The sequence below is a fragment of the Molothrus aeneus genome, chromosome 4 (assembly GCF_037042795.1).
Source record: "Molothrus aeneus isolate 106 chromosome 4, BPBGC_Maene_1.0, whole genome shotgun sequence".
Classification (NCBI taxonomy): Eukaryota; Metazoa; Chordata; class Aves; order Passeriformes; family Icteridae; genus Molothrus; species Molothrus aeneus.
Genome location: NC_089649.1, coordinates 29,254,937 through 29,272,755, shown reverse-complemented (window position 1 = coordinate 29,272,755; position 17,819 = coordinate 29,254,937). Strand labels below are relative to the sequence as shown.

At 60.4% G+C, this 17,819-nt stretch overlaps 2 protein-coding genes across 2 annotated transcripts; one reads left to right on the top strand and one right to left on the bottom strand.

The window, feature by feature from the left end:
- The first annotated feature begins 560 nt into the window (after window positions 1-560).
- On the top strand, window positions 561-1,259 carry CLDN23 (claudin 23). The gene has a single exon (XM_066549114.1). It carries the CDS (start codon window positions 561-563, stop codon window positions 1,257-1,259), a length of 699 nt encoding a protein of 232 aa, XP_066405211.1.
- Window positions 1,260-2,360: 1,101 nt separating this feature from the next.
- On the bottom strand, window positions 2,361-15,479 carry LOC136556081 (low-density lipoprotein receptor-related protein 2-like). Its single transcript, XM_066549136.1, has 33 exons — window positions 15,368-15,479; window positions 14,863-14,982; window positions 14,435-14,554; window positions 14,128-14,355; window positions 13,880-13,993; window positions 13,668-13,787; window positions 13,253-13,378; window positions 12,929-13,135; window positions 12,599-12,767; window positions 12,306-12,474; window positions 11,870-12,095; window positions 11,396-11,521; window positions 10,986-11,201; window positions 10,439-10,747; window positions 9,994-10,206; window positions 9,248-9,820; window positions 8,627-8,842; window positions 8,230-8,468; window positions 8,019-8,148; window positions 7,499-7,677; window positions 7,198-7,384; window positions 6,740-6,958; window positions 6,329-6,512; window positions 5,838-6,039; window positions 5,602-5,766; window positions 5,117-5,317; window positions 4,481-5,024; window positions 4,206-4,334; window positions 3,913-4,020; window positions 3,589-3,825; window positions 3,046-3,466; window positions 2,691-2,826; window positions 2,361-2,434 (listed from the first exon to the last, which is right to left on the bottom strand). Exons 1-33 carry the CDS (start codon window positions 15,477-15,479, stop codon window positions 2,378-2,380), a joined length of 6,702 nt encoding a protein of 2,233 aa, XP_066405233.1. The 3' UTR covers window positions 2,361-2,377.
- Between the last annotated feature and the right edge of the window lie 2,340 nt (window positions 15,480-17,819).

Sequence of the window (17,819 nt, the reverse complement as noted above, 5' to 3'; positions counted from 1 at the left end):
CTTAGGCCAGTTACCAAATGTGAGATCGGCCAGCATTTCATCCTAATTATTTTAATTAATTAGTTAGCTAATTTGATAGCAAAATAAGCTGGCATGCAGGTAAAGAAGGGAGCTGTAACAGGGTCCTACGCCGCCCCAGCAGCCCGGGCACGGCCCCCATCCCGCCACCTGCGAGGGGACAGTGGGGCCCGGAGATGCGGCGCTCCCGGCGGGCTCCCGCAGCCCTGGAAGGCGCTGTTCCCGCGGGCTCCCGCAGTCCTGGAAGGCGCTGTCCCCCTGGAAGGCGCTGTCCCCGCCGCAGGTGCCGACCAGCCCGGGCCGGGCCCCGCCCGCCGGCACCGCCTCCTGCCCGCACCTCCCCATGCCCGGCCCGGGCTGGGACGGCTCCGCGGGCTGCCCGCCTCAGGGGCTCCGGCACGGCCTCAGGGGCTCCGGCACGGCCGCGGGACCCCCGCCCTGCCCGCACCGGTGCCACAGCTCCTGTCCTGCGTGCCCCGGAGCTCCCGCGGACCTCGGGCGAGCGGGAGCCCTCCGGAGCCCGCTTCACCCACGTCCCCAGCATGCGGACGCCAGCGGAGATGATCGTGGGGCTGGTGCTGTGCCCCTGCGGGCTCCTGCTGACACTCACGGGCACGCTGGCACCCAGCTGGAGGCAGGTGAGCCTCGTACCTGACCAGCCCATGGACGTCGTTTGGGAGCAGGGCATCTGGGACATATGCAGGGAGCGGCAGAGCACCCACGACCGCCTCTGCGGGCAGGCTGACGGGCTGGGCTACTTTGAGCAGGTGCCCGTGCGGGTGGCCCAAGGGCTGATGCCCTCTTCGCTGGTGGTCACCCTGGTGGGCTTGGTGGTGGCTGCGCTGGGTGTTCGCTGCTGGCAGCTGGAGCCCCGGCACCTGGTGGCCGGCGTGGCAGGGCTGGTGCTGCTCCTCTCCGGGCTGATGAGCCTCGTGCCCAGCTCCTGGTACACCCAGGAGCTGTGGGCACTGCCTGCCCCGCCTGGCAGCACGCTGACCGTAGGCTACAGCTTGGTGCTGAGCTATTTGGGAAGCTGTCTGGAAATCCTGGGGGGGCTGGCCCTCACCCTCAGCTTCCATCACTGCTGCAAGGAGCGCAGAGCACCCAAATTGCCCCCCACCACTGTGACAGAGGCTGAGTTGGGCTCCAGTAGAGGTTACAACAATCCCTGGGACGTGCTGGAGGATGAGAAAGATGGACAGCGCTGGGGGAGAAGCCCACCTTGTGATTCTGACTTGTAGTCCCAGCACTGGAACAGCAGTCTCATCCCTGACATCAAGAGCAGTGCTGGCCCCTGCCCCTACAAGCCATGCCCTTCTCCTGGGGCCCCTCTGAAGCCCTCTGGGTTCTCTCTTGCTGGAAACAAGACCAAGGACCTGTTCTGAATATTTGCAACTTCCTCAAAAGCCTGCTGTGCTCCAGGATCTACAACTGTGCCAAAGCCATGCTGGATTTGGAACCAGAGGTGGCTCCAGTCCCTCTGTGCTGCTTTTACCTCATCTTCCTGTACCATGCACAGCAGCTTGGGCAGAGACAGCTTTGGTGCTCCCATGTAAGCAACATGCAGGTCAGAAGTGTGTAACCTTCAGAGCTGGCAGTAGGGGAGGGGAGCACCTGTCTCACATCTCTGCCCAGCTCTGGACTGTGCAAAAAGCAAAATAAATTCAAAGCAATGCATTTGTGCTGTGGGATGGTTATGGGCTTTCTGCCAGGCAGGTTGGGCTGAGAGCCAGCAGGCATGGCACACCCAGCTTCCCTGTTTTGCCTGAAGCAGGGAGGAAAGGTCTGTAGAAGGGCACAGCTAGCTTTTATAGCACTTTCCCAAAGGACTTTCCCCCCCATGGTCAAAATCAGCTCTTGAAGAGATTTCTCCTTCCTGGAGCACAGCCACTTCAGGGTGGAGTGGGGAGGGTGGGGGAAGGAAGATCACAGAGGAAAAAAATAGCATTTTATTTCCCCTTTCAAAATTAGCTTGGTGTGAGGTGGTAAAACTGGTCTCACTGGTTTGTAAGGGACACTCAGGAGGTCAGAACTCCACTATAAAATCGTTCTCAGCCCCCTGCATAACAAGGTAAGAGCCAAGCCAGCTTCCTTGCAGAGTTATTTGGCCAGATTCTTATACCAGGTGAGCCCAAGGCACCGTGGTCAGCAAGCTAAGCCTTGCTGCAGAGGGACAGTACTCAAGGGACATTCTCAGAGAGTGTGTTGGACTTGGAGACTTCCTGATAAACCTCCCAAATGTTTTTGTCTGCATTCTTACGTTCCCTAGGTCTTGGAAATCTAGAAAGAGCAAACCAACCTCCCCTCCCCAGCCCAGACACAAACCACAATGGCACAAGAGATGCTGCACAACGTTCCTTTATGAAATTACGGTGTTGATGTGAGATGGTCCTTTCCTGAGCAGGGCTGGCAGCTCCTGCAGAAATCACAGATGGGTGTATCAGGGGTCTGACCCAACCTCTCTAAGCCCACCCCACACCTTAGCACAGGGGTCCAGCCACAGGCAGAGTGGGAAAGCCCTGTCAGACTCTAGGCACTATTGGTATTGCCCCTCTCCTTCAGCAGGAGGGCAGAGCTTGCTTCAGGAGTGGGCATCATGCCAGCATTGGGCCCTGGGGCACTGCAGGGTGGCAGTGGGGTCCTTAGCAGGGCCTGCTCCAGATGCTACTCACCTCTTTCCCTTCATAAGCTTCATTCACAAATGTATCACTCTTGGGGGGAAGCTCTTCCTCCTCCTCATCCTCTTCCTCTGGATCACTTTCACGGTGGTACAGGGTCAGCACCCGAGTGGAAGCAGTGCTCGAGGTCCTGGAGAGGGAAAAATGTACACCAAGAATGGCATGGCCAACTCCTAGAGATGGGGCAGATCCCAAAGTCCTACCACAACCCCTGGTAACAGCCTGCTGGGGTGATTGCAGCTTTCCATATAACCCAGGAGTGCATCAGTACTCCACACTGTCCCTGGGCAGAGACCCTGTCTCTCTCTATTCCCAGCTGCACCCGGCCCAGTGCAGCCCCAGAGCTCACCTCCTCCGCCTGTCCCGCCTCCGCATGTAGGCCAGGGCCCCCACAGCAGCAGCAGCCAGCAGCAGGAGCACGGCCACCCCCAGCACAATGGGTCCTGCCAGGGGCTGCACCTCGGCCTCCTCGCAGTAGTCGCCACGATAGCCCAGGGCGCAGTGGCACGTCACTCGGCCAGCCTCGATGGCACAGTCCCCGCGCAGGTTGCACGTCTCACTGCTGCAGGGCACAGCCCCCAGCACCTCCTCGGTGCTGGGGGGCACCACGAAGGGCTCTCCGTGCTCCTGGGGGCCAGGGGCTGCAGATGGGCTGGGGTGGGGCTGCCGAGGCTGGGGTGCAGCTATGGATGAGACTGGTTCCTGTTCTACGTGGGACATTCCTGATGGTGCCACTGCAGGGACCTGCGTCCCCACCTTCACTGAGGCGCCTGGAGGGACGGGCATGGATCAGCAGAGACTCAGGTAAGACCCCTTGCCAAACTGGGCGAGCCTGGGCAGGCTGTCCCATGCCCAGGACCTTGGCACAGCCTGGCTGTAGGTGGGCACTCACAATCAGACTCATCGGAGCCGTCGGCACAGTCGGGGTGCCCATCACAGACCTGCTCTCTGGAGATGCAGCTCTGGAGGTCGGGGCAGGCCTGCAGCAGGGCGGGGCAAGGCGGTGCCAGCGCACACGCTGCTCCGTGCACCAGGTGGTACCCAGGAGAGCAGCGGCACTGCCTCCCTGCAGGGTTGGGCAGGCAGAGCTGGGCACAGCCCCCATTGCTCTTTGCACAGCCATTGGTGCCTGCCAAAACAGCGCTGGTTAGCATGGCCACCGCAAGGCACAGCTGAACCCCGCAGATGCCCTGGGCTGGGGCAGTCCCAGACCCACCTTCCTGTGAGAACTGGCTGTAAATCCTCATGGCTACCAGCTCCTGCTCCATCGGGAACCACCAGTTCTCAGCCTGCTCCAGCCGGCTGTGCCAGATCTTGCTGGAGCCTGGAGCCACATGGGGTCAGCACTGCTCCGCCTCCTCCCACAAGGGTGCCTGAGCTGGGAGGTGGGGGGTCCCCTAGCTTCCCCTTGACCCCACAGAGGGGCAAGCCTGTACCTCACGGGGACTGGCAGAACCTGTGTCCTAGTGCAGTAGGAGGAGCTGGGCAAAGCACAGCAGACAGACCTACCATTGGTTGAGGTTGTGCTCCAGAGCAGAAAGCCTTCTCCTACAGCAAAGAGTGAGAGACCATGCAGCCCTTCCCGCACCAGACGGAAGCGGGATCCATCCAGCTCAACACTGCTGATGGTTCCTCTCTCTGCAAGGTACAGGTGGAGAGGCTTCAGTGTGGCGACAGAGAGGGCTCCGGGCTGCCCCTCAGGGCTGTGCCAGGCTGTGCTTTGCAGACTGAGTGCCTGTACCACTGCTACCGCCCCGCAGTGCGCCAGCTCAGTCCTCACTCACCGTGGTCTGCCCAGTACAGCCTGGTGCCAGTACCCCCAAAGGCAAGGCCAGTGGGAGCCCGGGCTCTCCTCCAGACCGCTCTGCGGCCAGTGCCGTCCATGGCTGCACACTCCACCACGGCGCCATGCCCACGGCTGCCAGCTGCTGTGACAAAGCACATGGTGGAAGCACGAGGACACAGTGCCAGCCAGGCAGCACCCTGCAGCCCCTCGCTGAGTAGTGCCAGGACCCACCGCCCCCTGGGAGCTGCCACATGGATGGTGGGTGGCTGCCCCCCAATCCAGTAAAGGTTCCCACTCAGCCAGTCCAAGGCCAGGGATGTCACCGTGCCCTCCACAGCTACTGCCTTCTTCCAGGACAGCCGTCCCCAGTCCTTCAGGCGCAGCAGTCCAATGGAATTGCCTCCCACTTCTGCAAAGTACAAACTCTTGTCTTTCACTGCATAGTCAACAGCTGTCAGGCGGCTCACCTTGGCCAAAGGCAGGGCCCGGTGTGGGGGAAGCCCTTGGGATCCAGCTGATGCGGGCAGGTCCTTCAGGTAGACCTAGAGGAAGGAGGCAGCACTAGGATGTGGACCCCTCTTCCCTGACAGTGGCAAGAACAGCAGCCCCCAGGGCTGGCTCCAGAGGGCGGTACCTGTGCCACAGCTGCCGGTGAGACCAGGAGGGCAAAGGCTGAATCACGGATGGGCAGGCAGGTGGTCTCGTTGGCGGCCAGCATCAGCCCAGGGGGGCAGCGGCACTGCCCCGTGTGCCTGGCGCTCAGCAGGCACAGGTGGGAGCAGCCACGCGCCTCACACGGGTTGGGGGCCGCAGGGCGCAGGGCTGGGTGCATCACCTGTGGGACAGTGGGCTCAGCCTCAGCTCCGTCAGCAGAGCTGAGCATGACTGACAGCACACTGTGCTCCCAGGGCCCACACACAGCCCAGCTCAGGGCAGGATGGTGAGGCAGAGATGGTCCCAGGGGACCAGAGACACTTGGCCACAGAGACTGCTGCTCAAAGATCACTGGGATGGGGGTACAGCTTCCAGTGCCTCTTTGCTCAGAGGACAGCAGTACTGTGCAGGATGGGAGATCAGCAGAGCTGGCACAGCAGGGCTTGGGTTTCCCCAAGAAGGTACCTGGATGCCATGGGGCTGCCCATGCCGTTTGAGCAGCACAGTCCTGTTCTTGCCGCTGGCCTTGTCCACCTGCTGCACGGACCATGTCTTCCTCTCCGACCAGTAGAGCTGCCCCTCACACACAGCTGCTGCAAAGGGGCTCCGGACCCAGCGCAGCTTCAGGACCTGTCAGAGAGGCACCTGTCAGTGCCCATCCCGGCGCCCATCAGAGCCCCACCACCAGTGCCCCACCCCACCTTCACACTGCTGCCATCCAGACGCGCAGAACCAACACTGCCCAGCTTCTCATCCAGCCAGAAGATCCTCTGGGTGGGGAAGTCGAGGGCCAGTGCTGTGGGCCAGCCCAGACCCTGGGCCAGCAGCACATGCCGCCAACTCCCATCCATGCTGGCCTCCATCAGCCGTGAGTGGCTCCCCACCTCTGACCAGTACATCAGCCTAGTGGGAAGGCAGGAATGAGCCTATGGACCTGACACAGCATCGACCCAGCACCAAGGCAGCCCAGAAAAGCAGCCTGGAGCTTCCCATCTCATCATGGGTGCATTGAGAGCTCCATGCAGGGCAGGGGCAGGTATCTGGGCCCTTTCTTCTCCTGTCATGCAGTCCCCACAGCAACAAGGTGAGGCCATCCTCCCTCTTCCCCAGCCTCTCATCTGCCTCCACAGAGGAAAATGGGGCAGGGCAGGGATGGTAAGGAGGTCCTCATGTCCTCTTGTCCCAGACTTACCCTGCCAGAGGCTGGAGCACCAGGGAGTGAGGCTGGTCCAGGTCTCCATCCATCACCACAGTGTACTCTGGTATCCCTTGCCAGGCAGCCCCCAAGCGAGTAGCCAGAATCTGCCCTGCTACCCCATCTGTCCAGTACAGGTTTCTCCCAAGCCAGTCCACTGCTATACAGTCTGATCTCACACCTGAAATGCATTCAAGAGGCAGCACCTGTGTGGGGTGACAACTGCACAGCCCTTTGGCATAATGCTCCCAGCCCAAATCCCTCCATCCCAGAAGCTCTGGCTCCTCCCAACCTTGCTCTCACTAGTGCTTCTCCACATAAGGGATCACAGCTTGGCACCCCTCTGCAACCTGGAGACTGCACAGTGGGGGAGGCCAGCCCTGCTAACTCCATGTTGTCACAGCCTACCTTTCACCAATGTGCCTTTCTTTCCCGAGCTGAGGTCCTGCCAGCGGATGCTCTCTGTGGCCAGGTCCATCCAGAAGACTTTCCTCTCCACCAAGTCATAGTCAAGTGAGAAGACAACACGATCCTTGTCAGTGGCCAGCACCACCTCCTCATGGCCACTCCGCAGGCCATAGGACAGCACCTCGGACTGCACAGCCACCAGCAGCTTGGGCTCTGGTCCTGGGGTAACACAGAGCCACACGGACCCTGCTCAGCACTAATGGTCCCATGGTCCCAGCACATGCAGGCAAGGGACACAGCACTCACAGGCATTGGAGCTTGCTGGGACTCAGCCCATTCACAGGACTACGAGGTTTCCCATGGGCAGCAGACACAGGAGGACAAGTATCCACCAGCCCTCAGTGTATCTTAGAGGGTCAGGGCCAGCCTCAGCACTGCTTGGCCACCCCAGGACTTACCAGTGAGTTTGCAGGTGTGGCCATCGGGCTCCAGCAGGTAGCCAGGGAGACAGCCACAGCTGTAGGACCCTGGAGCATTGAGGCATGTCTGGCTGCAGGCTTCCTTGCCCCACTCCGTGCACTCATCTATGTCCATGCAGGACAGACCATCCGCAGCAAGGCGATAGCCCGGGCCACACCAGCACCGCTGGGGGGAAAGGAACCATCAGCTGCCCACCTTGGGGACATGAGGCTCCCTTCTGCAGCTGGAGCAGGGCATCATGGTATGACAAGCCCCTGCCCCAGGGCTGCTGGCACTCACAGGGCCCTGGGGCGAGGGGTAGCAGAGATGAGTACAGGACCGCTGGCAGGGCACAGAGCAGTTCCCGCCCTCGTCTGAGCCATCCGCGCAGTCCTGCTGGCTGTTGCACACCAGGGATGCATTCAGGCAGGACCCCAGCCCACAGGGGTACTCATTACTCTGGCAAGGAGCAGGGTGGCCTGCAGGGACATGTGGGGAAGGCTGCCCTGAGCCTCATCCACTAGCTCCTTCTGCTCATTTGGGGCAGATTTAGCTGCTCCCAGAGGCTGCTTAGAGCTCACTTGCAGCCACATCCAGAGCTGCGCCAGTAGCCTGGCTTCAGGCTACATTAATCCAAAGGCCACTGGTCCCTGCAGGGAGAACAGCTACCCAGGACCTGGAGCCACCACAGCTGCTTGGAATAGGCAGCCAGCACATGGGCCCTTCATCTCAGCACAGACACATACCCATCTCCCTCTGTGCTAGGCACCCATCAGCCACCCCTGGGCGAGACAGGGAATAAAATAAAGGTGTTGCTCACAGCCAGCCTCATCACTGCCATCAGTGCAGTCAGTCTCTCCATCACAACGCCAGACATCAGGGATGCACTCACGGCTACGGGAGCAGCTCCACTGCTGGTCCTCACACAGCTCTTCCTCCCAAGGGCAGCCCTGCAAGGCAGAGGGTGAAAAAGGCTACCTGCCCTCCCAGGCATGAGTGGGGACAGGCTGTGTCCCCACTGCTCCACTCACCTGCTCATCTGAGCCATCTCTACAGTCAGCAGCACCATCACAGCGCCAGACCTCTGGCACACACTCCCCACTGTGGGAACACGTCACCTCACCCTCACGGCAGAGCAGCGGCCGGGGCACAGCACAGCCCTCCTCATCCGAGCCATCCTGGCAGTCGTGGTCACCATCGCAGTGCAGGGCCAGGGCCACACACTGCCCACTCCGACAGGAAAACTCAGCCGGACCACACTCCTTCAGCACTGTGGGCAAAGGCCAGGGCTGAGCAGGGACACTGGCCCCGTCCTCTCAGCAGGCAGCCCTGGGCAGTGTCTGCTCCAGGACCCACAAGAAACCTAGTGCATCCACCTGTGGGGCAGGCAGCCCCAAGAGTCCATCTCACTCAGCCCCAGGGTCTTACCACAGCCCTGCTCATCCGTGTGGTCCAGGCAGTCGGCATGGCCGTCACACAGCCAGCTCCTGGGGATGCAGCGGGTGGCAGCGTCGCAGCGCAGGGCACACTCCTGCGTGGGCGTCCAGCAGCCCGTCTCATCCGAGCCGTCGGGACACTGTGGCACCCCGTCACAGCGCTCTCCTGCCCCGATGCACACGGCTCCGCTCGCACAGTGGAAGGCCCCTGGGGAGACAAAGGGTTTTGTACTGCCTGCAGAAGGCAGCCAAGGTGCCCAGACCCTCTCCTAGCCCTCCAGTGACCTAGAAAGACCCCACAAGGGACAAGGCTTGGTCCCTCCTAGACAGTGCATCTCCAGGAGCCTAGGTCCCCAGCAAGGTGATTGTGGAAGTCTCAACTCAGCCACATCTAGGTCACTATGAGCAGTGAGATCAACTCTATCCTTTTCCAACAGCACCTCAAGCCCAGTGCCAAGCTCAGAAAGAACCAGTATGTCACATCACAAGCATCAGACTTTACCAGGACTTTACCAGGACCCTGTCCCAAAAACGCCACTAGGAAGCAGCCAGAAGGCCTGGCACAGGGTGACCCAGACCCCTTTTGCACAGGGGACAGAAGAATGGCTCCTACCTGGGGTGTTGCAGAGCTGGGCGCACCCATCCTCATCAGAGCCATCTGCACAGTCCTTCTCCCCATCACACAGGTACTCCTGGGCCACACACCCAGTGCCATCACGGCAGGGCACATGCGTGCGAGAACAGGACAGATGGAGAATGGGGGTCAGGGGGTGTGCAGTGCTGGACTGGAGGGGTGGCGTAGGTGTCACCACCCGTGCAGAACTGTTTGAGCGTGGGGTGGTTGTGGTTGGCTGTGGGGCAGTGATCTTAGTTGTAAAAGATCGAGTGGTGCTGGTGACTGGCTGCACAGTGGTAGTCTTGGTCAGTGTGGTCCGGGCAGTTGTTGGTGCAGAGGTGGTGGACTGTCTGGTGGTGGACTGTCTGGTGGTGGACTGTCTGGTGGTAGTTTGTGATGTAGTAGCCTTGCTGGTTGGTGCAGGAGTAGTGCTGAGTGCAGTGGTGGTCTGGCTTGGCGGTGGTGTTGTGGTGGGGGTGGTAAGCCGAGCAGCAGCGGTGCTTGTGGTTGTCCTCACAGTGGTGGTCACAGGTGGAAGGAGTGGCACAGCAGACTCTTTGCTTGGTGGCACTGGCAGAGGATTTGGGATTTGTTGGGACAATACTCTCCCCGCACTTCAGGCACCTCCCAGAGCACCCCACATGCAGTAGCCAGGCACCCTGCCACAGCTCAGACTTGCACAGGCCACCCAGCCCCGTCAGGTACAGCAGCAGCACCAGGCACAAAGCCATGGCCACTCTTACCAGCCTGCAGCTCTGAGCCCACGAAGGCCACCACTCCCTGCACACCTGCTGCCGGCAGGGACAGCACAAGGGCCAGCGTCCTCCGGTCCCACAGCAGCAGAGCTGTCCCATTTGCTGACACCAGGTATGGCTCAAAGGCGGCCACGAGGCCATGGGACCAGCTGGGTGCCAGGGTGACTGCTCGCCGCTTGGTCAGACTCAGTGCCTGCAGGCCTGTGAGGCAGAGGCATGGTAAGACCTGTGCCTGCCCACACCACTCATGGCTCACCCTGCACCCCACAACACACAGCTATGGCAGGAACCTCATGGCTGAGGCCAGGGTCCCGAGTCTGCCCCATGAGCACCCCACTGCCCAGGCAGGGAACTGCTGCATGTGGGACATGGCTGATCACCCCTCCTACATCCACCACCTCCCCTCCCTGCTTCAGACACCAGCAGGGCTCACCCAGGGCTGAGCTCCAGAGCACGCTGAAGGCTCTGCTGTCCATGGCTGCAGGCAGGTCTCCAGGCCATGTCTCATTCCAGGCATCCCACGGAGCACCCCCCGCCAGGCTCAGCGCCTGCAGCGGTTGCCCGCGGGCCAGCCAGTACAGAGTGTCACGCTGCCAGTCCAAGAAGAGGTGCTGGATGCTGCTGCGAGCCCGGTGCAGGATGCGCGGGGCCTTGTCAGACGTCCGGATCACCCCGATGTCCCTCCGGTTACATGCGAGCCAGTACAGGTCCCCCGAGCGGATGTCCACACGGGCAGAGCAGACTTGGCAAGAGCAGGCAAGCAGTTATGAGGCTGTCCCATGACCCTGCACCTCTGCCTGGGTGCCCCTAGACCCTAAACCCAGGGTACAGCTGCCCACTGCCTCGACGTGGCCTCACTGTGCTCTGCACAGACCACTCAGACTGCTCAGACCACTATGCTCTGCACCCAGGAGATCCTCAGGCATCAGGAAGTATCAGGAAGGGGAATGTGCCCTCTATCTCTATCTGTAGAGTCTCACCTGGCATCCCAGTCACAATGGCCTCTCTCCAGCCAGGGTAGCCCACAACACGCAAAAGAGTCCCACGGTCATCTGTCCCATAGAGCACTGACCTCTGCCAGTCCACATCTTGCAAGTGAAGAGGCTCCTGCCACTCCTGCACCAGTTTGGTGTGTGCTCCAGGGCCCACATGCACCAGGGAGATGGCCTTTCCTGATGCATACACGATGGACAGCTCTGCAGAGCATAAGGGCAGTGTGTGAGAACAGCCCCAGGGATACTGGGCGGGGTCACCAGAATGAACTAAGACAGAAATGTCACAGCACTGGTGTGCGCTGGGAACCTCATCCCACCAAAGCCACAGCCCTTTATGACCCTTCTCCAACTCCCACATGGATGTATACCACTCCAGAGAGCTAGACCCTGCTCACCTGCACACTTCCCCGAGGGCAGGAGGAAGAGGCCCTCTGGACATGCACACTTGTAGCCCCGAGGATGCACAGGGGACAGGAGGCAAAGGTGACTGCACAGGCCCAGAGCACATGCAGCAGTGTCCCCTGGGAGCAAGAGGATGTTAAAAGCTCAGGTAGTCATGACCCCAGTATCTCTCCCAGTCTCCAAAAACCACAGGTTGTCCTGGGACTGGATAAGGGCTGGAGGCAGGGTAGCAATGTCATGTGAGTTAAGGGGGCTCAGGTCTACCCAAAGCCATGGGCCTTTCCTACAGTTTTATAGGTCCCCTCTGTACCAACCCCACAACCCTTCATCACAGCACCAGGCAAACCATTGGGCAGGACCTGGTGAGCTCCAGAACTCAGTGAGCCTTCCCTAGAACCCAGGGATGCAGCAGGGGTTGCTGCCATGCTGCCAGCCCTGCAGCAGTGCAGCAACCTGCAGGTACTCACTGGGAGGCTGCTGCAGGGCATGCAGCACAGTGAAAGCTGAGATAGAGGCACGGAGCAGCACTGCATGCTCCTGGGGAGAGGCCCAGGTGGCTGACACCAGCTCTGTGCCATCGGTCCAGAAGAACCGGCTCTCAAACACAGCCAGGCCCAGCGGCTCCGTGTGGCTCCGCAAAACAGCGTGGAAGGAGTGGCGCCCGCTGCCATCCACCCGCAGGGTCTCGATGGACTGGGGACAAGGCAAGGCATGGTAGCTATGTAGCATCCCCACACATTGGCCCTTCTCCTCCCAGCCCAGGGATGTATGCCAGACCTAGGCACTGCTCCCTGCTCCCTCTCATGCTTTGGCCATGGACACAGAGGAACAAGGGCCACCCTCCCAACTCCCACCTCATCATCTCCCTGGGTGCGAGAGAGCCCTGCTGCCCCTCATCCCTACCTCCTTGTACTCGCTGATCCAGTACAGCCTGCCAGCCACATGGTCCAGGCTCAGCCCCACAGGCTCCTCCATGGACACAACTGTGAGCTCCCGCCGGTTTGAGCCATCCATGCCAGCTGCAGCAATGACTGTCCGGCCCCTCTGTCCACGGTTGACCCAGTACAGGGACCTGGGAGCAGGCACTCAGCACCCACTTCACAGGATAACACCAGTGCTGCCATAGCCCCACAGCAGGCACCACCAGCATTGCAATCCCAGAAGCCTGGGCCAACCCTGGCTCATTCACTGCTCACCTTGCAGCTGGATGTACTGTCAGCTGCTCTGGTGCAATGTCCTTCCCCAGCACTGTCACGTAACCACGGCCATCACCCAGCCCTGCACAGATGGCTGGAGGATGGCTGCTGGCCCAGTACAGCTGCCCTGTGAACCAGTCCACAGAGATGCTGTTCACCTCTCCGGCATCTGTAGAAACAGAGCAGTTTTAAGGCACACCTGCTCCAGACTGTGTGACAAACTCGGGCTGCCCCTTCCTCTATACAGGAAAAGCAGTATGGGGTGGCAGGCCAGCTCTCAGCACCCATCTCAGCCCTGCTACAGCACCCAGCACGCTTGGTCCTGCTCACTTGCATAGAGAGGCTGTGTGCCTTTCCCCGGGTGGTGGACACGGAGCTCTGCATCCTCTGTCAGCCAGTAGTAGGTTTCTCGGAGCAGGTCATACACCAGGGCGCGGGGTTCTGTCTCAGTGGAGAGCAGGGGCCTGTAGGCTTGGGTCCGTACATCCAGAAGGGCCAGGTCCTGCCCCACGGCCACCAGGATCTGTGTTGAATTGTCTGCCAGGGTGAGAGGAAAGTCACTCATTGACTAGGGACGTGGCTGGGGAGGGCACTCCCCTCAGGGACAGGGACATGGCTGGGGGGGTGCAGCCTGGGCTCCCCTCCTCTCCCTACCCGTCACTTCGCAGGCGGTGCCATGCCGCAGCGTGTAGCCCTGGAGACAGGCACAGCTGAAAGTGCCCGGGGTGTTGGTGCACAACTGGCTGCAGGGTCCATACTCCAGGGAGCACTCGTCCACATCTGCACGGATAGGTGAGATCAGCAGTCTGCCACAGAGCTGCCCCAGACAGCACTGCCACTGCTTCCCTGGGACTACAGGCAAGCTGCCTAGATACCAGAACATGGGCCTCAGCCCCAAAATGCACCAGCTGCTGCTGGGACATTATCTAGATACAATCTTTATGGGACACACAGGCAGGAGCAGGGTAGAGGCAGGTGCTTCCCCAGAAGCACGGGCTCTGTGGAGACACTGCTGTCAGTGACCAAGGCCACACGTCATGGAAGCACATGCACCCTGACCTCCCCTTACCAGCACAGCTTTGCCCATCTGCCTGCAGCACCCAGCCAGCCCCACAGGAGCACTGCACTCCCCAGTGCGTGTCAGTACACGTCTCTGCACAGCCCCCGTTGCGTACAAAGCAGCTCCGACCTGTGGGGATGCAGCAAAGGGTGACATGAGGCAGGACAGCTCTGTGGCTCCCCTCCCAGATGGGCATGAGCCAGCAGCTGTGTGTAACTTACCACATGTGCTGGGCTCATCCGTGCCATCCAGGCAGTCATCCTTGTCATCGCACATCAGCGACTCCAGGATACACTTGCCCTCATCGCACCGCACCATGCCAGGCGTACAGGGAGCTATGGCACACACAGCTCATGTCAGCAGGGCTGACCAATACCCTGGATCCCAGCCTCATGGGGAGGCCCTGCAAAGCATCAGCTGGCCCAGACAGGTCTCACCCTATGGAGGAGCATCCAGTGTTCTTGCTTACCGCAGATATCTTCATCCGAGGAATCACCACAGTCATCGATCCCATTGCACTTCCACTCAGCCATGATGCACACCCTGTTCCTGCACTGCCACTGCCCAGGCAGGCAGGGCTGCTGGGGACACCCCTCCTCATCCCAGCCATCCTCACAGTCTTGGTGCCGATCGCACAGCTCCCAGTGCGGGATGCAGTGGTGGGTGCCGGGACACTGCACCTTCTTTGACCCGCACACTGAGGAAACAGCACAGCACTCGCCAGCCTGTCCTGCACCCCCAGCCACCCCCACTCAGCCCCAGCAGAGAGTACATACCACAGTCCTGCTCATCAGAGCCATCCAGGCAGTCAGCAGCACCATCGCAGCGCCAGCTGCTAGAAACACACCGGCCATCGTCACACTGCCACACATGGGGGTCCCTGCCACAGGCAACATCTGCAGGGACAACACGCAGTCACTGGGACCTACTGCTACGGCAGAACAACAAGGGTCCACTTCATCCTGGCACAGGACAGGTGCTGGCAGTGCCCAAGGAGCACAGAGTTCCAGGATGTGTTCTCATGCCACAGATATTCCTAAGGATCTCTGGAGCGCATATGTCCCTGCAGCATGCTACACAGGCAGAGCCGGCAAAGACTGAGGTGCCTCTGTTCTGTCCTGCCCCACCATTCCCCAGGGCCCCATGATGTCTGTGCAGCACAGCTCCCCAGGCCGCCCCATGACACCGGATGGGTGCCACTCACCGCACTGCTCGTCCGTGCCGTCAGGACACTGCTGCTCGCCATCGCAGAGCCAGGGAACGGGGATGCAGCCGGAAACGCAGGCGGCCTGGCGTGAGGCTGCACACGTGGGGCTGGCAGCCGCTGCGGGCAAGAGGGAGCCGGGCCCAGGATCAGGCGGGGCGGCCGCAGAGGGCATCCACCTGCACAGCCCCCTGCAGCTCCTCGCCCCTGCTCAGGGAAGGCAGGGACCCCCCCCCCCAAGCCTTTTAGGCAGTGGGGCAGCGGTACAGGGCCCCTCGGGACGCAGGGGTCCCCATGCTGTCAGGGTGACAAGTATGCACAGGCGTCAAGGACACACCAGCGGGAGATGAGTAAAACGGGGTCATCCTCAGTGGTAGGGGACCCCCCACTGCCCATCGCGGGGGGATGAGCAAGCTTCCCCGGTGCGGCGGGCGCCCACCGCAGCCCCTGGGGATGAGGCAGGGATTTCCCCCCCACCGGCCCGCCCCCCTCGGTCCTGGCTCACGGGCGCGGCGTGTCCCGGCGCCAGCGGCGCTCCCGGCCGGCGGCAGCAGCGGCGGCAGGAGGATGCTGAGGAAGACGAGCGCCCGGCGGAGCGGCGGCGGGGGGCGGCCCATGGCTGCGGCGGCGGTGAGGAGGGGCGGCTCCGGGGGGCCCGGCCGGCGGAGGGAGCGCGGAGCCGCGGCCGCCGCTTTTATGTCCGGGCGCGGGCGGCCATTGGGCACCGCGGGTACCGCCCGCCGAGACCCCCGCCCGCCCCGCCGCCGCGGGGGCTGCGCCGCGCTGCCCCGGGGAGCCCCGGCCGGGACACGGGGGTCGCCGGCCTCGGGCGGGGCAGCTGCGGTCCCGGGCCGGGCACTCTTGGGACCCACCGCCCGCCAAGAGCCGAGGGGCACGGGGGGACCCCTGTCCCCCGCCCCGCCTGGCCTCGTCCCGCCGGGCGGGGGTTGTTGTGAGAGCCAGCCGTGAGAACCGGGCCCGCAGCACCTGCAGCGGCCGTGGGAAGGCAGCGACAGCCTTGAACGCGGGGGCACCCCCCGAAAACTGCGGGCTGCGCGCAGCCCCCAGCCCGCCGGCCTCGACCTTGAGCGCTGTGAAAGAGCCGCTGGAGCACAACAAGGAGAGCGAGAACAGCGGCCGGGGGAGGAAAACTGCCCGGCCAGAGGATAAGGCGCCTGCCACTGCCTGGGAAAGGAGTCCCATCAACCAGGCAAAGCGGGGGGATCGCCCAAGCAGCGGAGATGGCCCCGGGACACGGGAGTTTGCGGACTTCTCGCTACACGCCCGGGGGAAACTGCCGCTGTGCTGCCCTGTTGGCTTGTCTCCCTGCCAGCTGCGGGTGGTGGCATGAGTGTCCATCCACCCTCAAGACTGGTCTGTACTCCAAGCACATCCATGGCCTGTGGGTGCTGTGCACTCATCCTTTCCAGCCTTCCCATCAAACCTCCCTGTGTGAGAGTTGAGCCTAGAAAGCTGCTGCAGTAGTTGCACACTTACTGACACCACTGTCTTTCTGTGAGACCTTCTGGCATGTACACGTTTTCTGGCTTGCTCAGAAAAGGAAAGCTCCAGGATGATCTCCTGTGTGCTGGGAAAGAGATGGAACCAGCCACAGGAGGTTGGCCCAGGAGGGGCTCTGACACAGCCAAGTCAGCTGGAAGCTCAGGGCAGAGACACCCTCAGGCAGATGGAAAGACCAGGGTGTTGCACAGCTCTGGGTCAGGAGGCCCAGTGCACTGGCACAAGGGAGATACCCCAGGCCAGTGGCATGACATTTGTCCCAAGGTGTGGTGCTCACACCAGCTGTCTCTCTGGGCAGCATCCCAGTAGCTCTGGGCAACTGACTTCCCCAGGAAACACAAGTGTGCACATCCCAGGGATCATAAGCATCCTTGTGGCAGGAACACCACGCAAAGTGGTTCCTAGTGGTCAGCGGAGAGAGTAGAAAGGACAGAGCAGTATCCAGGCAACGCTAAGACTACCCAGAAAGCTCCCATGCCCTCCTCACACCTGTAGGACAATGCTGAGATTTGTGTTAGTACCATGGGGATCTGCCCTGTACCCCAGCTTTGCCACCCCACAGTGTACCCACACCACCAAAGCAGTAACTCCTCACACTGGATGACTGGGAAGGGCAAGTGGCAGCAGAGGGACTGTGAAAAAGGGTCCAGAAGTTAGTGGGTACAGTAGAAATGCCCAGTGCACCTGAGCATCAGCTTGGGGAGCTGGGTCAGCAGTGAGGGAAAGGACACATGGTGTGGCCAGCCTCTTGAAATGCAGATTTTTTTAGAAGCATGATTTAAAGTCCAAGTATTTTAAACACGTGTATAGATAAAAGAGCATACAGGTTATATGTATGTATAGACAATAGCCCACTCTACATAATTATATTTATATGTACCTACAGTGACTTCTCTCCATGACGTACTGGTTATTATTTTCCTGGACTTCAGGAGAAATATTTTTGATATTTTCTGTTTTTTCTTTACAGTTGCATTAGTAGGGAAGTTTCCTTTTCTCACTGACATTTAGATTCTCCCTTCCTTGCTTCCAAATCTAAGGGGACGTTGATGATTGGAGAAGGCTGGGACCAAAATGAGAAGGAGCAAATCTGTGCTCACATGAACAGCAGGATGAAATATGCTATAAAAAAGTCCAGCACCATGTCCCAATAACACCTTTAACTATTCCAAGTACAGCAACTTTTTTTTCCCCAAATATTCAAAGGCAGTTTCACATTAAATAGTATTATTGATTTTATATTTTTAATAGAAAATTGCATGTATCTTTTCTGCTGTATGATTGATCATATCCTTGTCTGTTATTGCTGTATTCCTGTTCCTTTCCAGTCACTTTAAAGCATTCTTTTCCTAAAGATAAGGGACACCATGCTGTTAAAAAAAATAGACAACAAAAATTCTGTGGGACACTCTGACTCATATCTGTTATCAAGCTTC